This window comes from Scophthalmus maximus, chromosome 11 (assembly GCF_022379125.1).
Source record: "Scophthalmus maximus strain ysfricsl-2021 chromosome 11, ASM2237912v1, whole genome shotgun sequence".
NCBI classification, from domain to species: Eukaryota; Metazoa; Chordata; class Actinopteri; order Pleuronectiformes; family Scophthalmidae; genus Scophthalmus; species Scophthalmus maximus.
In genome coordinates this window covers 17,920,829-17,947,500 of record NC_061525.1, presented here as the reverse complement: position 1 = coordinate 17,947,500, position 26,672 = coordinate 17,920,829, and the positions used below count along the sequence as shown (strand labels likewise).

Below are 26,672 nucleotides of genomic sequence, written 5' to 3'. Positions count from 1 at the left end.
GCATATCTGGGACAGACCACATTATACTGCAGTATGCCATTGGGCAAAAAAGATTATAATATCAGCAATAGCAATAGCATACATAGGATCAGTCCTCTGCCTTCAGAGGTGGAGAAGTCAACCTGATCTGTTCAAGACAAAAGCTGAATGGATATTTGATCCCGGTGCCGTAACTCGAGGGACCTTAAGATGAATGCGAGCTCTCTCTTATCATTGTTGTCATTATCCTCCTCGTCATCATACCACTGCTGCCGCGATCTTTATCATCGCGAGTGAATATGTGTTCAAATGGGAAAATAAATAAATGTCACGGACAGGAGCGTGTTTTTGAGCTGTTTTTTTGAAACCTGGCGAGAAAGAAAGGTCGACAATGAGAGGACGAATGTGGAACGACGAGCGCCCGGCGAGAGAGTCTTTTTATGTGACATTTGAAAGTATGATGAAGGGTGATGAGACGTTTCGCGGAAGGTTAAAATGCAGAAGACAAGTGAAGGTCAGACTGCCGCCGGATGACCGTCTCATTGTGCACTCCTCGGGGTTTTAACCAGGCAACCGTGAGACTCCAGAAACAGAGTGTGTGTGTGTGTGTGTGTGTGTGTGTGAGTCTTCTGATCATTTGTGTGGCTATGACAACACCTGTCAGCATCTGTGCTTTCAGCATTGTGTGCACATCTGCCTGTGCTTTTTTTTTCTTCTTTTTTTTTTTACATCTAAACTGCATGTTTATGTTTCAGCGTTCCTCATACAGTACAGCAAAAGTCATCACTGTCCAGATGATTAAACCTTCTACTTCCACCTTCGTGTTTAGATGAAGGCAGCAACAGAATGACAGCAGCAAGAGGAAGCTGACAACAACATCCCTGATCATTTAATTTAAGATTTGGAGTGCATTGAACGGTAGATGCAATGCAAACGATTAACATCACCATCCACACACGTAGTCATTTCGTGAGAATACGTTTGAGCATATTCAGCGTGTTCATCTGAGAGGTGATCGTTGCTTTGAACATGAGCTGTTTCGGCTTAACTTTGACACTCAAAGGATATATTTTTGGCGGCGTAGTCCTTTAACGGAAGGCCGATTTTCACAGGCCGTATCAGGATGATGGACGGGTCAAAAGGGGGAGGAGTCAATGGAGGAGACTGACATCCAAGGTGTTTTCGGCTCGAGTCTTTCATCCCCGGTGCTGTCAGTGGGACCGGCTGTAAATATAAAAGGCTTCAACAGTTTGTAAATGTTGATTTGCTGTGGACCTTTCACCCCCCCCCCCCCCCCCCCCCCCCCCCCCCCCACTGTCGAGTGACGCTGCTCCCTGGGAAACAAATTGCATCTCTGCTTGTCATTATCATAATAACTCTGCATTAGCTGTCAACAAAGGGCCACGGCATAGACGCGTATTTGTTCTCTCACACACACACACACACACACACACACTCTCATCGTCTTCCTTCTCCTCGCATAATCTCCAAACAAAGCTGTGAATGTTAGCCTCTGAAATCCTCTCACTTTGAATTTTGTTTGGGGGGAAAAAAATATTTTTTTTTAGAAAGGACGACGTCAGCGAAGAAAGAGATGAAGGGACGACTTGCGGCCAACTCCAGCTGGGCACTCTTTGATAGATGCACAGATTTTCTAAACGGGGAGTTTGGTTCATTTGCAGACATCTCTGCTGGGAATGTGAGCATTGTGTGTGTGTGTGTGTGCGTGTGTGTGTGTGTTCGTGTGTGTGCGTGTGTGTGTGTGTGTGTGTGCGTGTGTGTGTGTGTGTTCGTGTGTGTGTGTGTGTGTGTGTGTGCGTGTGTGTGTTCGTGTGTGTGTGTGTGTTCGTGTGTGTGTGTGTGTGTGTGCGTGTCTTTTTGTATGTTTCTGTATGTGAATGAGTCTATTTGCTCAATCATTGTGTGTGTGTGTCTGTCTGTGTGTGTGTGTGTGTGTGTGTGTGTGTGCGCACTGTAAGTGTACAGTACAGGCGCGCACCAGGCCTGTGCAGAGCTTTCTCTGAATTCTGTGCTTCCCTTTTTTTGTAAGATGTAAGAGTTTTGTTTTCCCTCTTTTTCTTTTAACTGCTTATTTCCGGTCGTCCTCGTTATCTCGAGGACGACCTCATTGTTTAATGTGTCTTGTATCCTTTTAAGAGCCGTTCGATTACCTTGATGTCTTACAATGCGGCGAATTAGGCTTACTGGAATCCCAGCACTAATAAGATTAAGCATTCCTTTTCGTTGTTGAAAAAAAAAATGTAGAAAATGTGAAATGTACAGTTCCTCTGCTGAGCTGACAAAGCTGGGGAGTCCGGTTTTTTTTTTTCCAACCCGCTCTGCATGAGAGAGGAGTAATTGCATTCCTCTACTTTGCTGCCAGATTTAAACGAGTGGAGCACAAACCTCCATATTTGCTTAGAGCCTCTGCCCCTCTGCTGTACCCAGCATCGCTGAGGAGAGGAGAAGGGGAGAGAGCGTAAAGGGAGTTGTGACACGAGAATTATGAAAGTAGCTGCTGGATTTTCACGCGAGATTATACTTGCTTTGCCCTGGTTTGTGGTAATGATGGAGTGTTTCCACGTTTTCATGCCGCAGGTTATCATGTAGTGCTTTGTTGCATATTTTCCCCATCCAATTGGCTTTCAGCGACTCTCACTGGGTTAGTCTGCCGTGAATATCACGAGCCGTGGCCCGTCCACTTCTACGGTGTCGCCCTCCGCCTTGTGTCGAGCCGGTTAACACACTTAAAAGTCTAATGTGACCCACCGGCAGATGCAAATACTTAATGCAGCGCGTGTGGCTCTCCTGTCGAGACAGGCTGTATCGCCACAGCAAATCCCGCTGGTTAAACAAGGTTTGGTTCCATAAATCTGTCACAGGCCGAAAGTCACATGCATTTAAGCCCAGCGAGGCCTCGGATGCCTCACCACAGGACAGTGCATGAATAAACAGCCGGGATTATCAAGGCTTACTGTAAAGACATAAACTACATGACAGGCCCGTGGTCTGATCACAATAATGAAGAGCACTTAAATAAAGCTGACGAGACACTGACGAGATGTCACGGTGGCTTTACGTAACATACAATGACAATAAAAATTTTGCAAATGAGATCAATTTTTACTTTGATTTAAAGGGGCCATTCGTCATTTTTATCTGCTTCGACACATGGTTGCTATGCAACGCTATACTTCTTCAGGGCAGACACAAAAAAAAGCCATGTCATTAGTTAAAGCTACAGTGTGTAATATTTTAGAAGAACATATTCTCAGAAATTGAATAGATATTTGTCCATTATTGTGTTGTTCATATATGTACAATCACCTGCAAACCAAGAACCGATGTTTTTTCGTCATCTTTGAATGGGTGACAAATAGTAACATTAGGTGGATCGGACCTCCGTGTAAGTCTCCTTGTTTGCCACGTTGTGTTGTGCTGCGTTCCGGTTCCACTGCGACTCGTGAGTTCGGAAGAAAATCACCACCCCGACTTCCGGGGTCCGAGTTCCGAGGTATAATGGAGCGCAGCATTGAATACAGTTGCAGAAAACGGTCCAGAATACGTCGCATTCGCGTTGAATTTCCAGCACTGTGGGAAAATGGAAATGGTGTTAGCAGTGCGCCACCATAAAGTGTCCCCTGCTGGGTGCTCAGTTGGCTGCGGTTTGCAACTTTACCGCCAGATGCCGGCAGAAAAGTAAAAAAATGACACACGGGGGGGCTTTAAGTCAACATGTCACTTCATAGAAGTGTAGAAATAGATGCAAAGCAAAATATGTAACACTGGCATTTATTTGGGTGAGTAAGGACATAAAGATTGATGATGCTACTTTTACCTGCATCCATACATGTGTGTTGTGTTACAGTCCGGCCACTGCAGGCGGCGGTCACCACTATAAACGGGTCCCACTATGTCGATGATGATTACGAATTTTGTGGTGATAGTTTTATTCAATTGAAAAGGCCACACGGCCTTCCCCCAGGTGTAGGGCGCCGCCACAGCTCGGCAGTTTGCCGCGATTTGAACTCGGCAACACACAAAGTCAATGAATCAGTGGCGTCTTCTGAGGCGGAGCGCGTCAGCTGCACTTCTTGTCACCTTGACGGATGAGTGACACATCTCCAAGTTATCCCATTGAAGATCTATATGCTTTTATCATCCCTCTACCTTTGTCTCTTCCCCTTCACCCTTGTTCTCGTTTGTCTTTATTTCCGTCTCTTGCACCGTGCGTCGCGCGTACTTTGTCTGGCTCTAATGAATCCTCTCTTCTTGAACTTTTTGTAACTTTGTTTTTCCTCATCCCGGCTGTATTTTCTCGATTCGCTTCCTTCCCTCCTATTTTTCTTTCTCTATCTATATATTTTGTGTTTTTGTCCTCATGTCCTTTTGGTTATTGGAGGACATGGCACAGCATCATGTCTCAGGCCACTGGAGGACTGTTAGAAGTCAACAAGAGAGGGACTTTCACACACTCACACACTCGCACACACACACACACACACACCAGTGTTAAGTACTCAAATTCCCCTCAAAGAGCTTCGCTCCCACAAGACGAGATGCTGCAGAGAGAAAAACAAAGAGATGGAATGTGTTCTCTCTGTCATCCTTCCTCCGTCTCTTTCTCTTCCCCCACTGTAGCCTTCAGTAGTCTGCTGCAGTGCAGCACAAACATGACCGATCAAAGCGTCTGGGGTGTCAGAAGCGGGGGACAAGACGTGTGGGGGGAAGACGTGATGAGGAAGGGAGCCAGGAGAACGGAGCTGTCAATCAAACATCCGGTCAAACTTGAGCGGACCTTGTATCCCGGTGGCACGTCAGTGGACTTCTGAGCTTACCTGGGAGATCATCAGCGTACCTACGTCCTGCTTTGTTGTCATTGCTGGGCATCCTTATCGCTATATTCAGGGGACAAATCAGAAGGAATTGTGTGTGAGTCTGTGGCGCATGTACAGTATATATCCAATTGTCATTTCCTTTCTGTATCGCCCCCTTCGCGTTAGCCCTTTGGGCCCTGTGTGGGCCTTATCTGGCCAGGCCCTCGTGTTGGACTAGTCCACAGAAAAGCCCACAGCGCGGCCGGGTGCCGCACAGCGCGGAGCTCGCCGCTCCACCGTGGAAAGCCCTGGTGATGTAAGAGCTTGTGAGCATTCGAGCTGTCATGGACTTTCCCTTTTTTTTCTTCCCCGTCAAGGGGTTTCCTCAGAAAGCTGGCAGATCCGTCAGCCTCAGTCAGTCACTTGTCAGTCAGACAGACAGACGGCAGAGAGCTAGGTGGATGGTAAGGCAGGAAAAGAAAAAAATAGGCTATTAGTTGATGAAAAGGAACTAGCTGACAGTCTGCGTTGTCTTTAACAGGAACAAATCTTAGCCTAATTTAAGTTCAATGGCACTAATACTCCAGATATGCAGTCCCTAAAAAAATAACAAATCCAACGACCGTGTATAAAGACGGACGACACCACAGCTCCCCAAAGGTAAAAGTGAAGCCAAAACATCTGGATCGCCCCCTGGTGGGCGGCTGCATTACAGGTGAGTATTCGTCAAATACATTTTTTCCCGAAGAATGTTTCTGATGCCATGACAACGGGAGTAGATGTCATGATTGGCAGCTGAGATTGACACACAATTGGTCTTACTCATATACGCGCATTGAACAAATTGTGTTGATATAAAAAGTGATTATTAAGATCACACGTTGACTGGGTTGTTCCAGCAGAATCCCGGGCTAACGGACATAAATAGTGACTGTATCGTATTGATTGCAGGCTTCCGTCTTAATAACTCGTTCTACTGGATTGTTGAAGGGTATTCTCATAGATCATCATCAGTGACGGCACACAGACAACCCCCACCTCCCTCACCCGTGACAGGAAGGCACGACAGGTTACGTGGTTATGAAAAATGAACAGTGCATCCTAGTAAAAATAAACCAGTATCACACAAGCTGTATAAAGGCTTAAGTGTAGCTTTTCTTTTCTTCTTTGCCTCTATCTTATGATATATGTGAATTATATGAGACTAATTTGTTGGAACAAAGAATATCTTAGCCGTGCGATATCAGCTACCTCTTATTGCCTGTTATTACTGAAACAATAATTGCATTGGAGAGGTGCTATGGGAGAAACACGTGGGGGGGGGGGGGGGGGGGGGGGGAGGCAGCCAAGCAGCCAGAGCAAGTTCGTCGGTATCGTATTGAGCGGAGTTTCTGCAGGTGAGGATTTTATTCAGGGGAGAATTTACTGAAATACTCTTCATTACTTTGCATGTATGTGTCATGTACCAGCCTCAGTCATGGGTTTGCTTTAAATAGATAGGTAAATGTCTCAAAATAGTCATTCTGGGCATATATTTGTTCAGAAATGTGGACCCCTGTCCGTCTCAAAGAGTCTACACTTGACATACCTCGGGTTCGTTATCACAAGAACATGTCCCCTCTAATGTGTCCAATTTAAAATGAAATAGTAAAAATGAATTCTTAAGGGAAAACCAACCAAGACCAAGTTTTAATTGCAGCGGCATTTTATCTTTGGCTGAATGAGGATGCTGATGCTAGAGCAAACGTGCGGAGTAAGAGTCTGTCCAGAGAAGTCAAATGAATAATGAAATAAAGGATGACGTTGTTGTGTGAAGCGTGGAGTCACAGCGCCCTCTTCTGGATCCAGTGAGAAATACATGTATTTCTCTTTTTTTTTTAATCTTTACTGACAATGTGGTGTATTTTAGTCTGATATTACAAAATCCAACATTATCCATTTATGATAACTGTGTTAACTCATGCAGAATAAAGGAACACAGTCAATAAAACCAATTGATACTGTACGTATCCATTTAATGCTCATGTTGAACTAAATTACATCCTTGGTTCTCCCGCTCTTCATCATTGCTCTACGTCCTGAAACCGTTTGACTGACATGGACAGAAAGAAAAAAAGAAGAATTATCAGAAATCTAAAAAGAGGAGTGATACCTTTAGACACTGAAGGACTGAAGTCCTTCAGTCTAAAGGTTGTATGCAGGACATGAGTAAAGAGCAAATGTGGTGGCAATAATTTAAAAAAGCAATATTAAACTTTAAGCAAAGAATTGTGTTTTTATTCAACACTGTAAAGAACTGTGGTGCAACATGGCCGTTACATCCGTCCCTTTCACATGTCCTGTTGTCTTTACAGAGCGGAGGATTTTGAATTCAGAGACAGTGTTTTGGGGAAGCGTCGTTGTGAAAACTTCGAACTTTTCCAAGTTGAATTTTTGCTCAAACAACCAACAAATTGTGCATAATACCACTGATGAATCCGGGCATGTTCTGTGACACCTTTATAGGACAGGGTGTGACATTTCAAAAATACAGGATCAGGCGCTGGCAATTGGAGTTCAAGGTTAATGTTCAATGAACACATATACATTCTATCTGTAAAATAAGATCTGATGAACCTTTATTGATCCCCGTAGGTGAAATTCAGACTTTTAGTGCTGTGGCAATATGGGATGTAGATGACTGGAAAGAATACGTGTGGTTGGTTATGTCTTTTAAAAATCTGGTAACATTTTCTAACCAGTATGGACTTTAAAAAAGAAATAATAATAATTTAAAAAAAAAGTAAATTTATATATATATCCGCCGATGTATCGGTATCGGGAAACTTGTACTCCCAAATATCGATATCGGCCCCCAGAAATCCATATTGGTCGGGCTCTAGAAAAAATATTCACAATCTGCTGAAAACTCTAATTAATCTGTGACTCCTTAAAAGGAGACAAATCGTTAGAGAGACAATTAAAACAATTAGCAAAATCAGGAAATCAGCTCAATGCTTTTCAATGAGGAATTCAATTTAAAGGCATTTTAAATGTGCCGACCTGTACACACAGACCGAGTTCATCCCAGCACTTTTTCCGAGCACATGCGAGTCAGACCTCTCACCTCTGACTGTCTGCACCGAAACCGACGACAGTCAGTGGGATGCACTCTTCTACAGGATCCCTGCTGCCTAGCAACAAAGGAGCCCTCTTCGCTCTGCTGAAAGACAGGGGAGAGAGAGAGGCGGACACGGAGGAAGGGAACGAGCCCGCTGGTATTGTAATGATCTGCTCCGCTCTAATGAGCGTTAGTTGTGGGTTTTTTTTAGATTTCAAATGTCAGTGGTTCAATGTTCATCTTCAGTGGTTCAATGTTCATCTTCAGTGGTTGGGTTGGGTTTTGTAATGTCGAGTACAAAAAGGCCCTCTCTCCACGCTGAGTGGTGGAATTCAGTTGGTTGCAATATGCACATTTACCACTAGAAGCCACTAAATCCTACACAATAAAATGTGAAATACAGAAGCTGAGAGCAGTAGTTCCACAGCATAAGAACTATTTGTTGCAGGGATATTTCATATCAGTATGACCGTACTGCTGTAGGCACGTTTTGACCACAACACACACCATCTATACCTCTCCCCCTCTCCGAGGGGCTTGATGTCTTCAAACCACTCTTCTACGTCCCACTTGCCTGATAATTACTTCCCCTCACTTCCTGTTTTAGCATTTGCTGTAATCTCCTCTCCCCCTTCCACTCTACTGATGCCCCCCCCCCCCTTTTTTTTCCTCCTGAAAGCAGAGATTATTAGTCCGCTCAGAGGAATATTGAGGCTTCTCTGCTCCTATCCCATCTCCTCACCCCCTTTTTTCTCACCACACGTGTGTTTGCATCCCCTCCTCGCAAAAGGAACTGGGAGGCGATGGCTGCCTCTTTCATTTCCCAGTATCCTCTCCTTGTGACTCACACCCAGCAAGGGGCGGAGGGAGGAATGGATTCAAGGAGGGAGTTTGAGATGGTCCCCGCTTAATGCTTTGTTTGTCTGCACGGCAGCCTGTTTCCTCTCTGTAGGGTCTCCTCACCGATGCAATACATGTATTACAGTATATTTCCCCTGATACTTATGCCTATTTTGGCGCTCCAATATACAACAGCTTCTGCACCCATTTGCTCTGAATATGAATATTCCTGTCATCTGGAGTCACATGTACATTCACAAGACTGACACATTAAAAACAGTAGTCTGTATCCGTCCATTCACTGGTTTTAGGGCTGCAACTAATGATTATTTTCATTGTCGATTGATCGAATGGTTGTTTGGTCCATGAAATGTCAGAAAATGGTGAAAAATGTTGATCGTGTTCCTCCGCACCCCGACATCATGTTTTGTTTCATCCACAAACCAAAGATATTTAGTTTACTGTCATAGAGGAGCAAATTAAACAGAAAATATTCACATTAAAGAAGCTGAAATCATAGAATTTGGACTTTTTTTCCCATAAAAACTTCTTGAACCGATTAATCGATTGTCAAAATAGTTGAAAATAGTCGATTATTAATGGATTAATGGATTAACTGTTGCAGCTCTAGGTGATTTGATGATATGAGTGAAGAGCGCTGTGTAACTCGTTTTTCCCAAATCTCTTGTGGGTTTTTGTCGGTGACTGTGACGGCTCTGGCACATGGAGCTAAGATGACAAATTAACCATAGCAATGCATTATAGCACATAATATGCACATAATGACAGAAAAATAGCTAAATAAAGTGCGGTAGAGAACGTCTAGACTTGTCCTGAGGTCCTTTAGAGACACATCCACTGGGGCCCTGTGTCCCCAGTGTCACTTACAGAACTACACCGCACATTTATTTCTTTTTCTATGTTTTTTTACACTCATTTTATTCAACTTTCCACTTCAATCTGTCTATTGCTGTCATCTGAGGCGGTCTAGATTATTCCTGAGGTCCTTTAGAGACACATCCACTGGGGCCCTGTGTCCCCAGTGTCACTTACAGAACTACACCGCACATTTATTTCTTTTTCTATGTTTTTTTACACTCATTTTATTCAACTTTCCACTTCAATCTGTCTATTGCTGTCATCTGAGGCGGTCTAGATTATTTCGACCACTTAATGAATCGTCAACTATTTTGATAATCGATAAATTGGGTTCAAAAAAGGCCAAAATGTGACTATGTTCTGGTTCCTTTTTTGTGACACTGTAAGGACCAGACGACAGCCCAGTTACTAGTCGTCATTCACTAGAGCCCGTCGGTGTAGTCGACAGTCGAGGGGTCGGCCCCCTTCGGCCCCCTTCGGCTCCCTGCGCCGCCCTGCGCCGCCCTCCCTCCTCGTGCAGCGGCCCGACAACCACGAGATCAACCGCCGTCAAGACAGCGCCAGCCGCGTCTCGCCTCGACAAACCTCCCAACAAAAATATATAAACGGACCTTTTTTGTTGTTGTTTGTTTTTAAATTGCTGACTCGCAGCCGCCTTTCGTCGCTACACATTGATTTGTATCCTGCAGTATTGTTTTTTTTGTTTTTGTATTTTCTTTATCATTGAAGCGAGGAGGAGAGAAGATGTGGAGGAGCTCCGGCGTCCAGCTGCTGAGCGCCGCGCTGCTGCTCTCGCTCTCCGGTAAGGAACCGAACCAATGCAACGACAAATAACATGTGCAACAGACAGAAGAAAAAAACCCCAGAAAACGATCGATGCTCTGATGCCCGCTCGTCGACAGCTCGATGAGGGCCGATTCCCTCGCACACGACACCACCTCTTGTTCCTGAGAGAGAGAGAGAGAGAGAGACGGTGAGGATGGATGGATGGATGGATGGATGAGTGTGTGTGTGTGTGTGAAGAGAGAGGGGGCGATAATGGGTGCAATGGTAGATGATGGCGGTTAATTGTTGATCAGACCATCTCTTCCAACCTCATGGCTCTCCTCCATGACCCTCTGGATGCACTGGTTTCTGTGAGGCCCCCCCCCCATCCCACCCCACGCCTCTCTATTTGGCTCCTTTTGACAGCTCAACGAGTGGCCTGTTGTCCATCAAGGCCCATTTCAGAACTGGACCGTGATGCACCGTATGAAACTAAATATTGGCCCGGTCGCTCCGGCGGGGGCCCTGGGGCTCGGCGCGGTGAGGGAATAGGCCTCTAATGAGCTGCTGACAGTGCGCGATACTGTATATTTATAGGCCCCTGCGCTTGTGGTCATCTGTGACAGTCGATGTAGGCATGCGTGAAGCAGAGGGGCGTGCAGCCCACACTGGTTCTGGTGTGTGTGACCCACATCTGATCAGACCACACAGAGACCCCTGCTCAGACTGACAATGACCGGACGGGCCTCGGCGGGAAGCCGGCGCTCGTCTGGAGCATCCGCCATTCTTATTTCATTATTCTTCTACCCGTTATCTGATTTAGTTGATTCCTTCTTTCTTTGTTTTATTGCTGCCTTCGTTCCAAGCTGAACTTGTGAGAAAGCGCGTTGCCGTGTACAACCGGAGTCACGTTCCTTGTATGTGTACAAATATTTGGCCTGCATTTTCAAATATATAAAAGGCAATTGAAGGAGGCTGAAGTTCCCAAATGGTCAACTTGCCTTCTCGTCACAGCAAATGTGGAGCGCTCACACCAGTGTCTCTGTCGGCGGTGTCACCACCCTTTGCTCTTTTTGGACCTATCCATAAAAATGTAAAGTATAGTTACCCAGACTGTTGCTGGGCGAGCTTGTTGCATGGAGATACTACTAACCTTCAGTTGCTGCTTCTTCCTTTCTTTCTTTCTTTCTTTTCCAACAGGATGTGGCCTTGTGTTAAAAGAAATGCTAAAAACATTCATCCAGTCTTGCTTACCTGTGTGTAAGCTCCTTTTTTAATTTTAGATGGGAAAGTACTCTGGTAATTTCAGTAGTATAATACAGTTAATATATATACCTTTGTTTTTCTCATTTGCCTCACACCGTCTTTCAGAGGATCGCCGGTTGTAGCCCAGGCTAGCAGCACAGCAGTGTAGTATTCCCATGGACGTTCACGTCGGCTGCGGTTTCCCGGCAACGCTCCTTCTGCCCATATGTCTTCCACAGTTACAAGAGAAAAGCACTAGAGGGCAGCAGCACGCTGACCAAAGGAAGACATGTCCTGTAAATGCATGGACTTCATAAAGGCTGAAGTGCAGCCCTGGCATGGCATTAGTAGTACATAGGCACCAAATGACCATAGTTGAGTGAAAATGTTAACGGAACAAGAATCTTTTTTCTATGAGGAATCAAAATTCTAAATTGCACCTACGTGATAACTTGTATCTCTGACCAGGGGTCGGGGGTCGGACGTCTGACACCTCCGTAGATTGATAGGGGGCCAAGGGCGCTGTGGTAAACAGGAGATCCTGGGTTCGAATCCCAGCAGGGCCTTTTCCTTCACAGGAAATAGACCCCACATTGGGTCACGCAGCATCGTCAAGCATTTTGGATACAAGCCACCATTTTGTTTAGGTTTGTGTCCCAACGTAGTGTTTGTCACAGTCATTATCATCTGAACTGCAACATATGTCATTCATAATTTATCCAGAAAATATGAATCCTAGTTTGCCATACCCTCGCCAACAGTGGATCAACTGGCGTCGCAGGAAACACACCCCCAACCCCCAAAAAATAAAAAGTTACATTGTGCCAAAGTGTTGTGAGAGAGCGGACACCAAGTGTTTGTTGTCATGTTATCAATAAAGGCAGATATTGATAAAGTTGCAGTAAATGTTATGTAATTTCCAAATATCACAAAGATATTTATATGACCAGAAAATACACATTTGTAATGTCTTTTGTACTTGTCTCCAGCATTCTTGTATCCTCCCTTTCAAGCACAGAGCTATAAGCCAAATCTTTCCTAATACGTCAGAGTGAATTAGTAATTTTTTTCAGAGGCTAATTGAACCAGTGTTTCTCTTAAAGCCTTAGTGCACCTTAATGTATATCTGTGTATCTATTTGTGCATCTACTATAGATGCCACTCAAACCCTGTAAGTGCTCTCTGCACGGTTCAAATGCACCGGTGTCTTAGAGCAGCCAGACTTTGTGACTCGACAATAAGTCGACACAACTCTCAATTATGGATTATAAGAGTGAAGGACCAAAGGGGAGAGGAGTTATGTTCAACTCTTACCCGGTCTGGTCAATATGTCCCTTGTTGTTTGGGATGTTCAGTAATAATTATACAGGAGATTTTTGAAAAGAGAATGAGCATGTCTATAAACAAGGTCAGCGTTCTGGATAATGCCTCCGTGTGTGTGGTACTGTACTTTTGTTTTCTTCTATTTCTAGTGGTGTTCACTTAACAATCATATTACAGTGATGTATCACACAAACACGCGACAGGCCCAGTACTGTTTTCCATCCTACATGAGTCCTTAAACTCCTCCATGAATCTCAGGTCCCTGCTTCTGGCACTTGGGGATGCAGCGTTGAGCAGAATGCAGTGTGACTTTCTCCAAAGCAGGGGGCACCAGAGCTAAGGCCAACAGGACACGACATGGTACCAATATCAAGTATTCCGTTTCTTACTTGATATGACTTTCTTCGGCAGCAGCCAGTGGCTTTGGCTACACACACATAGAAGGATGCCATATAGTTTTGCTCAGCACCCTCCTCCATTTGATAACCCTGCAGTGTCAACCCACTCAAGACCAGCATTCATACCATCAGACCACTCAGAACCCGCGACCTTTAAATCCAGGCAAAACAAGCGTGTGCTGTCTCCATGAGGGATTTCACAACTCTTAATCCTAGTAAATGATCGTTTTGGGACATCCTCTAAATACTTAGCCGCAGGCCTTTTCTTTGCCCTTAATACGGCTTTAAATCACTTTCAGAACAGACCGTCACGAGATGGCGTCAGGTTTTGTCAAGTCGGTCCTCGGTGGACTCTTGCTCGCAAAAGCCTTGTCCAACCAAACGCTCACAGATGTCTAATTGGATTGGGCTGTGTTAGTCATGGAGCTTCGCTAGAAGACTGCTGTTACGACTATCATGTGCATGGAAACTTTCCTGGGTAATCATTGAGGATTGGGGAATATCCTCCATAGAACAAGCACGCGCGCACACACGTCCGTCTAATTCTTGCGCAATGCGATATCTCTCTATCACTTTGGCTCAAACAGACACAAAACATTCACTTGGAATCAAAGGATGCACTGATTTTTTGCTTTAGATAGTCAAAGGTCAAGGTCACCTCACCAAACACGTTTTGGGCCATAACTCCTAAATTAATTTGCTGATTTGAGTTTTTACTGGATATATCAAGAGTCGGGACAGATTTGATGTCAACGGCAACTTGAGTGGTTGCAGAGGCATATAACATAGGGTTTGTTTAAAAACCAATTGGAAAATAGAATTCCTATTCTAATGACAATAAAAACAGAATGTCGATTCTCTCTAGATCCGTTTGGTCCTTGGCTGTGTCATCTGTCGGTCTGTACTCGCCTTCATTTACTCAGTAAGTGGCCAAGCAGAGTTAGAAAAAGAAGAATGGGGAGGGCAGTGAGAGATGATGTAAATCGCCTGCCTACGTTTTACCTTCTTTTTCTGCATTGACCTTGTGAGAGAGCGGAACAATGGAGGGAAAGCAAAGCGGCGTAAGAGAAGGAAATGCGCAGGATGCCGCAGATCGTGGACGGGGAGAAACGGTAAAACTCATTCTGAGGGGGGTTTTCCAGGGGACAGATACAAAGAGGTACTACGAGAGCTGGCAAGAGAGGTGGCCAAAGATGGGAGAGGAAAGAGGGAGGGGCAGAGGGAGGGAGGAGTCGCGTGACGCCGCTTCACTGCAGTATTTCATCTGTTACAAGTCCGTCTCCCTCCGTCTCCCTCCGTCTCTGCATCTGGCTCTTTCTCACCAGCCACAGGACTGCTGAGTCATCAGGAACAAGAGCCTGAATCAAACTGTTTCTCACATCGCATATCGGCTTAAAGTAGCACAGGCGCGCGCACGCAAGTGTGTGTGTGTGTGTGTGTGTGTGTGAAATGGGGGCTGAATGTGACAGTGTTAGCTGCGTGTAAAGGAAGGTCAGTTTGTATGGACGACATTGACATGCTTAGCTCACTGCTGACATTACACACCTAGTGGGAGGTGTGTGCGTGCGTGCGTATGCGTATGTGTGTGTGTGTGTGTGTGTTTGTGGTGCAGCGAGGCAGGCAGGCCTGTGAAGTGGTGCAGCAGCAGTGGGAAGGGAGCCGGAAACACCCGACTGCAGAGGAGAGAATGGTGCAGAGTCCCATCACACACACACACACACACACACACACACACACACACACACACACACACACACACACACACACACACACACACACACACACACACACACACACACACACACACACACACACACACACACACACACACACACACACACACACACACACACACACACACACACACACACACACACACACACACACACAGACAGACAGAGAGGCAGAGTCTGGGGAGTGTAAGCCCATGTTGAGACCTAACGCTAAAGGAGCGGCGCAAACGGAGAAACTGAACAATACTTTCATTTCATTATATACGGGTTTATGCTTTTGACTCAAATTTTGGAATACTTAATTAAGTGGCTTCGTGGAGTAGACTATGCACCAATTCAAAATGTTTCCATCTACAATTGTGCAAGAGCTACTCCGTGTGTTCCAAATCGAGGAATATGCTATACTGCCAAATCTTCAACTGCAGAGCAATAACCATGAGTACACTTCAAACAATACATTAAAACATACTCCTTAAAGGGGCAGTAAGCGATTTTGTTGTTGTTGTGACTATCCTGCTCCGGCCGGGCCACGAACTCGGGTCCTCGGGTAACGGAGAACGAAGCGCAAATCAGCGGCGTTGCAGCACCACCCGCTAGCACGTCTCTTGAGGTGTCGACAAGTGATGTTGACAGTGTTGTTGGTGCAGAACCGATTACTGCCCCTTTAAGTGACATTCACTTATTGCACTTAATTCAACTGATTCCATCGGGCCAAATTTAGTTTATGCCATGATCCCACTGCCAAAAGTTATCATTCCCCGGTTTCATCATAGTTTCATCAATGCAAATCCATCTGTGACATATAGGCTCAAACTGTAGATTTATACAGATTAAAACAAACATGCTGCCTTGAAAAGACTTCCATGTACTTAGCAGGGGTGTCGCTTCATCTACAAGTCACTTTGCGGGACACATTTAAATCGGTTTTGTGAAATTAGAAAAGGCATATCATATGTGAAAGTATAAATATTTCACCACTACATATTGACAAGTTGAACCGCTGAGTGATTGCACTGCTAAGTTTGTTTCATAAATCACAAACCGAAGATGTGAACATGTATCAGTAACAGATTTGTTGTAATCCTTACCACTCATGCATTTCGTCGTTGTTGTTGTTGGTACAGGTTTTGTCACCATTGTTGTTTTTGTTAATAGGTTGTGCAAGCATGGACGTGCTCGTGCCCAATCACGTAAATGCACTGAATGGAACAACTATCAAAATCCCCTGCACATTCACTTCCTGCTACAAGATGGATGTGACCAAGTTTTCCATGAACTGGACCTACCAAGAAACACTCAACGACACACAGGAAATGGTAAAGCAGCTTGCATTTGCATGCCTAAGAACTCCAAATACTTGGGGCACCTACATCCTAAATCTCTTCGCCAGTAATTCATTAACTCTCTCTCTCTCTCTCTCTAGTTTATGGCTTTCTATAAGAAAAAAGGAATACTGCCCCTGCGTTCAAACAGCGCATCAAACAGGTTTGGAGAGCGGGTCATGTTTGCTGGGAACATGGATAAGAATGACATGTCAATCACCCTATCAGATGTCCAGATGGGGGATGTGGGGTACTACAACTGCTATGTGATAAATCCCCCCGACCGCATCCACGGACATGGTGTCATACAGCTCGATGTTGTCACTGAACGTAAGACCCCGACGCCACCTCCTGAAGAACTGTCATTCTCTGTAACCGTTGCCCTTTAAGATGCACCCTCGCCTCAAATAAGTTGGGGACCTCCATGTGCTACGGGGCGCTAAAGTCGGGATGTGCATTTCTGAGGGAGAGAGCACTGCCAAGGGAAAAACAACAACTTTGCATTGGGTGTCTAGTGTTGGGTGAATTTTGCTGTGTGAAATCTTTTCATTTGTAGGAAACTTCCCTGTTGAGAGCAGTTCACAGGTACCGGGCAAGTGGTGCAGGAAAGAATATTTCATCAAATAGGCTTACAGACTCTGTTTGAAGGTTGGCAGACACGAAGAAAGTCAGGTATAAATAACTCTCTCTGGCTTCAAAAAACATGTTGGAATAAACAGGGGAAGTGAACAGACGAACTGACAAAGAAGACTGGGGAGTGTTGAGCACCTAAAACAGGGAAGCTTGGAAATGCTGCTCGCCCCTGGTTTAGTCTGAAAGAAGCTCTTACTCTTCCCCACTGAGGTTTACCATCATCAGTAGTATTTTTTTTTTTTTCACTAAGCAACCAACTGTGGAGTAGACGTTCCGTTTCCTGTTTTCACTGGTGCGCACATGCTCAGTGCACATTGTAATTCTTATAGGGTAAGCTGGACCTTCCTATGCGAAAGAAGAGCAGAGATAGACGCCCCACAATTCACTGCGGCAGCAGTATTTAACGTGGCGCGCCATGCACGAACTTTAACGATTACATCTGAAGTAGAAGAAGAAGCGTATGAATGTGACTGAGAAGGAATGCAAGTCACCATGTAAGTTGCCGCTGGCCATTAAACACTTCCATGTCACGCCACACGGTGGTCGTGTGGATACGTGTGAGTGGACAGGAGCGTGAGCAAACATTCTCAATGTGACAACCTTTTCGTTTCACTTTTTGTAGCCTGTATCACTGTTTTAATTTCAATTCCAATTTTTGCAGTGCATCTTCGGAAATGTGTAGATTTACCACGGCAGACGCGCGTCAATGACATCCGCCGCTGCATAACTACGTAGTTGTAGTAGTATTAAGTGCAAGGAGTTGGATTCTCTTAGTCCTCTGAATCCTCCTTTATACTTTCCTTGACCTCATGATGATTTCCATCGAGGATGAGGAAAGGTGGTTCGGAAAAGGCGATAGGAAGGACTTTCTGAATCCACCCATGGAGCTAAAACGTACGTCTGCGTGGGTTTTCGTTTTAAAAGGCCATTTTAAAACGAACATAGTAGTATGTATGTATGTAGCCTGGATACAGAATAGGGAGGCAGGGATGATTGGGCACAGGCGAAACCCATTAGGGCGGATCACACAAGAGACAGACGGAGAAGAAGTAAAACAAACAAATCCAATAGTAGAGTCCTTCACAGTGCCAACAAGTAACCGTTCAAAAGCCGTGACATGAAGTATCCTGTTCTTTCAGTCTAAATCAGACAAGGGTACCAAGTGAGCACCCATTTTTCCCCATGTCAGGCAATATCGGTTTTGGCTCATAAATAATTTGCATTTACATTACTGATACGTCATCATATAACATGCCTTATGTGTGACTGTGTGTACAGTGTTTCCTGAACTGTGAGGACCGACCGGTGCCGAGTCAGGTGTTAACTTATTAATGACCATCGAGAGGTTGAACTCAAATCCCTCAGCATCTCTCTCAAACGCACGCACGCACATACTCACACTGGACGCAGGCTAACTCAGCAGCACTTTCTCTCCTTCCACTCTGTTTAATCGGCACTGCACTCGTCTTCACCCGGCCTATACAACCCTGTCCTCTCCCCTCCTTCTCCTCAGTTCCCGCTCCAAGAGACTCGACCATTGCAGTGGCTATCGGGGCGTCGGTGGGCGGAGCATTGGCTCTGCTGATCCTTTCCATGGTCGTGTTGAAGTGCCTCCGTCGGCACCAGAAGCAGGAACTGATTTCGGAGGAGAAGATGGAGGAGGAGGGGAAACTTGAGGCAGAGGGTGTTGCAGAGGAGGGAACCAAGTAAGCCACTTCACCATGACATCCTTTATCCTCAATCAGACGCTACCAGCAGCACCACGATGAGATAGTAGTGGATGATATTCCACTTTTGTTTAAGTGTGCATATGTGAATGATTAATGGTAAACCTATTAGGATGCAGCTACTGTCCCCACTGGCATATGTCATTTTAGTTGTGTCAGATGACACCAGTATATACTGATTTTTACTGTAGTAAAAATCAGTATATACACCATATTCCACTGGTGATTATGATAATGCCATCACCGTGTCTATGGCTGATGCACCTCACCTTCCATAACTCCGTCTGCCCTATAACTGGATTAGTTATAGTCAAACCATCTCTCTCAATTGACTCATAGCTAACCTGCTGTCATGTTGTCGGGCACCTCCTCCTGTATATTCATAGACATCCATAGCTGGGTCACCTGCATGAACCTGCTGACTGTAGAGCTCTCCCCCCGACACCTCCTCTGGTAAATACCTGTTCATGCTCGACCAATCTGGATTAGTGTTTTTGACTATCATGAACACCAATGTCTATTAAAGATCTTAGTCTGTCCTGGACAGTATGGTATGGGGAGAGAAGCATGGAATAGAACTAAGATTAATATCAAAGTACCAGCCAAATTCAAACAAAACACAAAGACATTTATATATATCCATGTGTTGCATGCTACATTATGAATTGCACCTGTAGCAAATGGAACCTGAACCTGGTTCTAAAATGTCATCATTATCTCTTTTCTTTCAGACATGCTCTCCCTTCCTGAAGATCTATAGTAACCACTGCTTGAGTCATTGTCCAGTGTGTGTGTTTGTGTGTGTGTGTGAGAGAGAGAGTGTTTTTGTCTTTGAAAACAGCAAGGGAACACTTTTCTTCAACTTAACTGCGAAACACATATTACTTTATTCATAGCTACAAGTCAACATCTATGTGTCATGATAACCAATTGTATGTTCATAGCACACTATATGACAGGATGGGGCTGGCCGGCATGACCTGAAATTATGTAATCGTATAAATTTCACCAAATCACACCATCATATTCTGGCTCTCATGATTTTATAGGATGCGATCTCATATTCAGCCCAGGGCTTTTGGACAAAAACTGTTCACTGCCTGAAATTAATTTTTAATTAACTATTAATAATTTCAAAGTGGTTGAGTTTAATTTGTGATGGAAGTTAAAAGCCTCTCACACTGCAGAGCAGATGTAGTGTGTGTGTGTGTGTGTGTGTGTGTGTGTGTGTGTGTGCGCGTATGTGTGTGCGTGTGTGCTTGTGATGGGAATCCGTGAGGTTTGCTCCACTGTCTCACAGCAGCCGCAGTGAAGATTTGGGATTTTGTTTCGGGGAGAAGTGTTTTAGTCCAACGTACTGTGAATTCATTGCCTTAAAGCCAGGTCTCTCAACTTTGTGTATGGGTTCCATGTCTTAATATAGATGCAGATAGTATGTCATTCCGTTTTGCCTAATGATGTCTACATGTCTCAATGGCGTCAGCTTGTGTCTGAGCCAGAGAGCATTCGCAAACATTCCTCAAACAGTTGGAGGTTTTTTCTAGCAAAAAAACTGTCGCCCTGCATAGTGATTCGTCATAAAAGGAAAAGCAAAGGCACAAACACATAATCTGCTTATTACATCAACGCCTGCTCTGTTCTATCAAAGTGTGCCACCAAATCATGACACTAGTTGTGTCCAACATCACTGCCAATTTTCAACACTGCACTATATTGACCCCTTTTTCTGACTGGTTGGGTTTTTAATAAACACTTTAAATGGATTTTTATAAAATTACAATAAAAAATAGTGATGGTGATAATAACAGTCAAATCCCCATCTCTTTCCCCTGTGCCCCCCATCCCTCCAAATAAACCATATCATTTATTGACCATATATTTATAGTTACATTCATTTTATATTGCATGTGTTCTAATTGAGGAGTGATGAGCTATTCTCTCTTTATAGGAGCTCTTTCCCCCATTGAAATTACACACAAATTCATATACATTTGTGAATCTTTGTGGAGCTGACAAATAGTCTAAAAAAATTCTTCATAAACAAGATTGGTGTCTTATTTTGAAAAAGTTAACTTCATCAGTGGTAACACAAAAATTTGAATTTAATTTTTATAAGTGACTAAAATGAACAAGGTGATTAATTCAAACGTAGCCAGTGTGACTGAGCCAGAATGGTCAATACCGTCGCCCAGAGCCCGAAGCAGCTTAATGGAATTTAGCCAGTATTCATTTCAATATTTATTTAAACCCCTGCTTTTTCTACTATGACGTACCAATATGTCTACTGTGGGAAAAGGACAGATGGAGCAACATGATTTCCAACAATCTCTTGTTCTGCCTTCATCTTATGTTTGTTTTTATTTACTTTTTGTTCACGTGCAAAATGTATGTTTTAGTGTACTAGTGGCACGTTTTCTCAGTGACACAAAGTAGTAACTGCACTGATTAACGTGTGAGGAGGTGATGTTTTCAAACCGCTTCATATCACTTGCAATTAAAAAAAGTGATTTAATACTAATACTAAATCAGCATACCCAAATCTGTGTTGACTGCATTAAGTCAAAAACATATCAACGGAATTTAAAAGTGAAAAACTCACATTGCATTGCACCCACTATCACATAAGACTTGTTTGTGTCAGCTTGTTATTAATATTTATGGTATAATTGAATAAAGGTTGCCTAATCAGAGACCTACATAGTGACTGGGTAGGTTACCATGACCCATATCACACAGATAGGAGTTCAGTCCCACTGAAGATGGTAATTTAGGAAAAATATAAGGTTTTTATTGATGACTGACGGAACAGTTCACCAAAAAACATTTGGTTCAATCAGAGTCTAACTACATAGTCGTGTAGTTGTCCACCTGAACAAAATATATACAATATTTATATATTTTTTATTTAGGCAAATTAAGCATGTACAATGTACTATACTGCCATGACTGCATGTGCATACCAAAAAGAAGAAAAAAAATGTAGTATGAGAAAGAAAATACAAAAAAATCAGGTTTCAATATAATGCTACCTGATTTGACTTTTGATTTCATTTTGATACATGCATTCACATATATACTTTTTGCTTGCATGTGTCATTTGAGTGTCAGAGGTTATTGGTTGCACTCTGATATTTAACAGGAGGTGGTTGAATCTTATCAATCAACAACTAAATCCTACATATTTCAAATCAAGAAAAGAATGACCACCTAAATCTTTTTACTCTATTGACAACCTGAGTTCGACTGCAGACGTTTTATAGAGATTTTGAAACATTTTAAACTCAACAGTGGTGTTTAAAAATTGTATTTTGATATTATTTTGCACATTAACACATTTGACACCTGTTCTAATCTTAACGGAGAGCATGTGAATATAATGGAAATGAGGATTACATGTAAAAATAACCATATCGAGATGGTAAACTGGAATGTGTGGCTGTGGTAACAGAAAATGGCGTGGGGATTGTATGGTTGAAGCGGAAATGTGTCGGTAGTGTACTTGATCATTTATTCGGTTGGAGCACTTTGAATGTTAAAAAACATATATGTTTATTCTATTAAAAAAATACTGGACCACTATTTAATGTCAGTATAACATGTAAGAGCATGTGAGCTTTGTTAATCTCTGAATGTCTTATGATGTTTTAACTGTTACAGGCCAGCTGAGTCATGGACAGTGATGTCTCCGTGCGACCTGTGATGTCTCCAGCTGGCTCACTGTGTCAAAGTAGCTATTGGAGTTAGTGGCCCCAAATACGGTGGCTGGGAAAAATCTTGGTTAAAATAAACTGAGCACATGTCTATTTTTAGACCTGTTACATGAATTAGGGTATTGCTATGTTTTGTTTTTATAATGTAATTTTATAATATACGTTTAACCAAATTGCAAGTGATTTAGTGTGTGATTTCCTGATGTATCAAATGCAGATTTTTTTTTTTAAATGAGTGAGAGAATTCTTGTAACTGAAGATAGAAGTGTGGTTGGGAGGGCCCCAATTCTGTCACGTTTGCCTGGGACACTTCTGTCTGTGTGTGTTCGTGCATGCTTGAGTGGCGCAGGGTTTTTCGGATTATACCTACACGGCGATGACACGCCAACATTTGGGGAACATTTTGGTGCAGCGTTCGCCGAGAAGGTTTTTGTCGGCATTATTAAGTTGTGTTCATCACTGTAAATAGTAGCTGCTCTATTTTTCAAACAGATACAATAAAAAATCATGTACTAGACAGATCTGTCATTGTATATCACCTCTGATTATAAGTTTTGCCCTGAATAGTTGCTCTTGTGTAACTTTTAAATGTTAGTGGACACCAAACTAATTCTTGCACTGTTCTGCCTCTAAAAAGCACCTGCCATTACATTATGTATTTTAAATAAAGACCATTTAGGAAAATATCACTTTCTTCCTGTGCTTTATTTTTGCTCCTACCATCCATTATCATCTCCTGCTTATACCCCGTTCACGATTGATCACCAGGGCATATAATCCGCCGTCTATCACAAGGTCGAAACCCACTACACAGGCAGTTAACAGTTGTGTCTTTTGAAAAATCAAATGAAAGGTTGTTGTGGAAATATGAAGCCAGTGAAACAACACATATTAGTGATATGCTTGGATCAGTTCCACTGCGCACACACACACACACATATGTACACACACGGCCCGCAGACATCACAATGCATTTCCCCCCCATAGTTAAAGATGTTCTGCACCAAGACAAGTTATGAAAATTCTCACCAGGTTAGAAACACCTTCTTAACACCCAACTTCGAATCACAAGGCTGCACAACACAGAATATGAAGCAACAAACCACGAATATAAAACCTACATATAAAACCTACACTGAGTCCAGTTGCATGTTCTGCATGAGTTGCCTTACCTATGTGTGTGCGTGTGTGTGTCTCTCTGTGTCTCTGTGTGTGTGTGTGTGTGTGTTTGTGTGTATGTGTACTGCAGTTCAGCTCTTAACTTTAGACAGCACTCACCTTTTCATGGTCCCTGCTCCCCACTGACAGATGGAAGGACGGACTGACAAAAAGAGAACAGAGTTACCTGTACAAGCATGCAACATCCAAAAAGCAACAACAAAAAAAAAAGAAAATGTAAAGACAGCAAGATCAACGCGACCAGATGAAGAAGAAGAAGAAGGAATGCTGAAACGCAGAGGTAGAGAGAGAGGCCCACCCCTCCACTCGGGATGCTTTCTGAAATCTGCTCACTCATCGGCTGGTGCAAAAAGAGAGAGAGAGAGAGAGAGGGGGAAAGGATGGGGGAGGAGGAGGGATAGAGAAGGTCGCAGTGAGGGGTGAGAGGAAGGTTAATCAGAGTGGGAGGCAAAAGTGGTGGGTGGGAGAAGATGGAGGTACGAGGAGAGAGACGGAGTGTGCAGTTAGCTGTGGTCGGACTGGTTCCTTGGTTCGACTGCAGCATTTCACTGCCTTGGCCGTCCCAGAAACAGATCCTCCCTCCCTCCCTCCCTCCCTCCGCCTCTCATCTCACCTCCCTCCTGTGCCTCCTGCCATCTCTCGTGTCCTTCCTCCTGTCGTGCCCCCACCCTTCTCCGATCCACTCTAACCTCTGATATGCTTTCTTTTCCCCCTCACCCACATGCTCCTATCCCCTCATCAGTGTAATGTCCTCTTTTGCTCGGCCTTCCTTCGATACACAGCCTCCAAGGTCACCCTGTCCAGAGCCAGGTGTGTGTGTGTGTGTGTGTGTGTGTGTGTGTGTGTGTGTGCCTGCTCACGTGACAATAAATATATATATATATATACACACACATATATTTGGTGTGCATATGAATGTGTACAAATTCCTCTGTGTGCGCATCTTATTCTACCCTTCTTTATATACATGTTTGTATGTGTGAATGCATGTATTTACTTATAGTTATCCATCTTCATATTCATCTAAATGTAACTTGCTGCATTAAGGTACCACATGTATCTCACTATCTATCACCACCCCCCCACTTGAACTTGGACATTACATTAAATGCCAAGAGACAGATCACCTGGTGTGTGTGTGTGTGTGTGTGTGTGTGTGTGTGTGTGTGTGTGTGTGTGTGTAGAGGTCAATCATCCATCATGTCAGTATGGAAAATAACAGGGTTTTTTTAAAGCATAAATATGCATGTACATATGAGAACTGCAAAGTGGTAAGGGGTGTAACATGAGTTAGACACAATACATAATATACATATTTGTATATTTGTCAGTAAAATAAATGTTATTCTTCAAATGCATTTCAATTTATGAAACTTAAGATGCACAATGATACAGAAATTATTGTACTGGGAAAAAAGTTGGGAACACAGTAAAAAAAAACAACCACACACAAGGTATGGCTGTTAGATTATCACAGAATAAGCTACAACCTACAACGTGCCAAAACCCCCTGGGAGAGTAGAGTGATGCCAAACCATCACACGTGCTGTATCTGCGGGACGCCACGTCATCACAGAAATGTGTAGTGTCAGTTTAGGAAAGGAATTAGGTGTCGCATAGTAAAAAGAAACGCACCAAAGAATAAATAGAATAGGATATGACAGAATAAAAGAGAATTATGTTGCTCTCAGTGGTGTAATATCGGCTGCCGTCACAGGCATCATAAGGTCTCCAGAGACCTGTGGTGACTTTGTGTACGAGTGCTCTACTGTGAACAGGCCAAGAGGTTGAGTTCTATAATATTCCACAGCGTGTTTTTTAAAATATTTTTTGCAGTTACCTCACTAAAGTTTATCAGGCAAAGATCCTGAAATGACGTGGACGCGAACGCCCTTGTTTTTAATGCTGTTACCATTACTTGTCGTTATGCCGCTGAGTGGAATATGACGTTGTGCTGGTCGCACGCAGAGATTCACCTGGGACGTGACCCTGTGCGCCTCCGATATCGGTGATGACACTGTTAATGTGTCAGCCCGATTGCTCGGGAAGTCATGAATCCTGCGAACGAGGTCGGGCTGCACGTTGGGGTTGTGGACTTTGGCGATCCTTCACTGCCAGGGGGCTGTGTCCAAGGCTGAGCTGAGATTGATGGAAGGTGCGCTATAATTGTGTAAGGTTCTGGCGGTTGCCATGTTTTGTAATGCTGTGTGAAGGACACATCGCCGCCCCCGTGTGAGAGCAAGGACCAGTTTCTTAAGGGGAGTGTGTGACGCCCTGTAACAGGTCACCACCACGTGCGTTGAGTGAAGAATATGTTATGGACGTCTTCTGCAGTGGAGTCGCCTTTGCTCATCGTGTAGATCTGATGTACCGATGGATCCATTATCTATAGCGCTTAGCCAATCCCAGCTGACATTGGGCGAGAGGCGGGGGACACCCTGGACAGGGGACAGTGTATCGCAGGGCCAACATACAGAGACAAACAACCATTCACAACATTCTCCAATTAACCAAACCCCAATCCCCATGTGTTTGGACAGTGGGAGGAAGCCGGAGTACCTGGGGGGAACCCACGCATACACCAGAAGCAGTCTTGCTGTGAGGCGACAGTGCTAAACACCACACCACCTTTGCCGCCTACGTTGAAATAACAGAAAGATATCATAAAAAGAAAAAAAAGAAGAAAAAAAAGGTCTGATGTGACGAACTGGATTTGTCAAGTTGTGAGACGACCGGTTTCTGGTTTTCTAGAAACTTGAGCTGCAGCCGCGTCATGCGGCAGGGGTTAAACACATCCCGCCTTCGTACCGACTCGGAGACCCTCTTGAGTAAGGCTGACTCAGCCGTACTGTGCTGGGTGCATATGTGTGTGTGTGTGTGTGTGTGTGTGTGTGTGTGTGTGTGCATGTGGCAGCGCACGCACACGCACACGCACACACACACACACACACACACACTCCCATTTCCACTCTATCCCCTCCCCTCCCACGCTCTCTGTTCATCACTACCTCTGCAGTACCTC

The 26,672-nt window shown here is 44.0% G+C and overlaps 1 protein-coding gene across 6 annotated transcripts in view; it reads left to right on the top strand.

The window, feature by feature from the left end:
- Nucleotides 1-23,157, top strand: part of scn2b (sodium channel, voltage-gated, type II, beta) — a 139,937-nt gene extending 116,780 nt beyond the window's left edge. For 3 of the 6 annotated variants that reach the window (XM_035622096.2, XM_035622098.2, XM_035622097.2), the window contains 4 exons: nt 16,235-16,395; nt 16,503-16,731; nt 18,548-18,740; nt 22,419-23,157. In XM_035622096.2, the coding sequence (XP_035477989.1) occupies nt 16,235-16,395; nt 16,503-16,731; nt 18,548-18,740; nt 22,419-22,461 (626 nt within the window). In that variant the 3' untranslated portion in view covers nt 22,462-23,157. Of the gene's footprint in view, nt 1-10,116; nt 10,418-16,234; nt 16,396-16,502; nt 16,732-18,547; nt 18,741-19,147; nt 19,215-19,492 lie in introns of those variants that run through there. The other 3 variants (XR_004789704.2, XR_004789703.2, XM_035622099.2) reach the window with 3 other exon arrangements.
- Nucleotides 23,158-26,672: the final 3,515 nt, after the last annotated feature.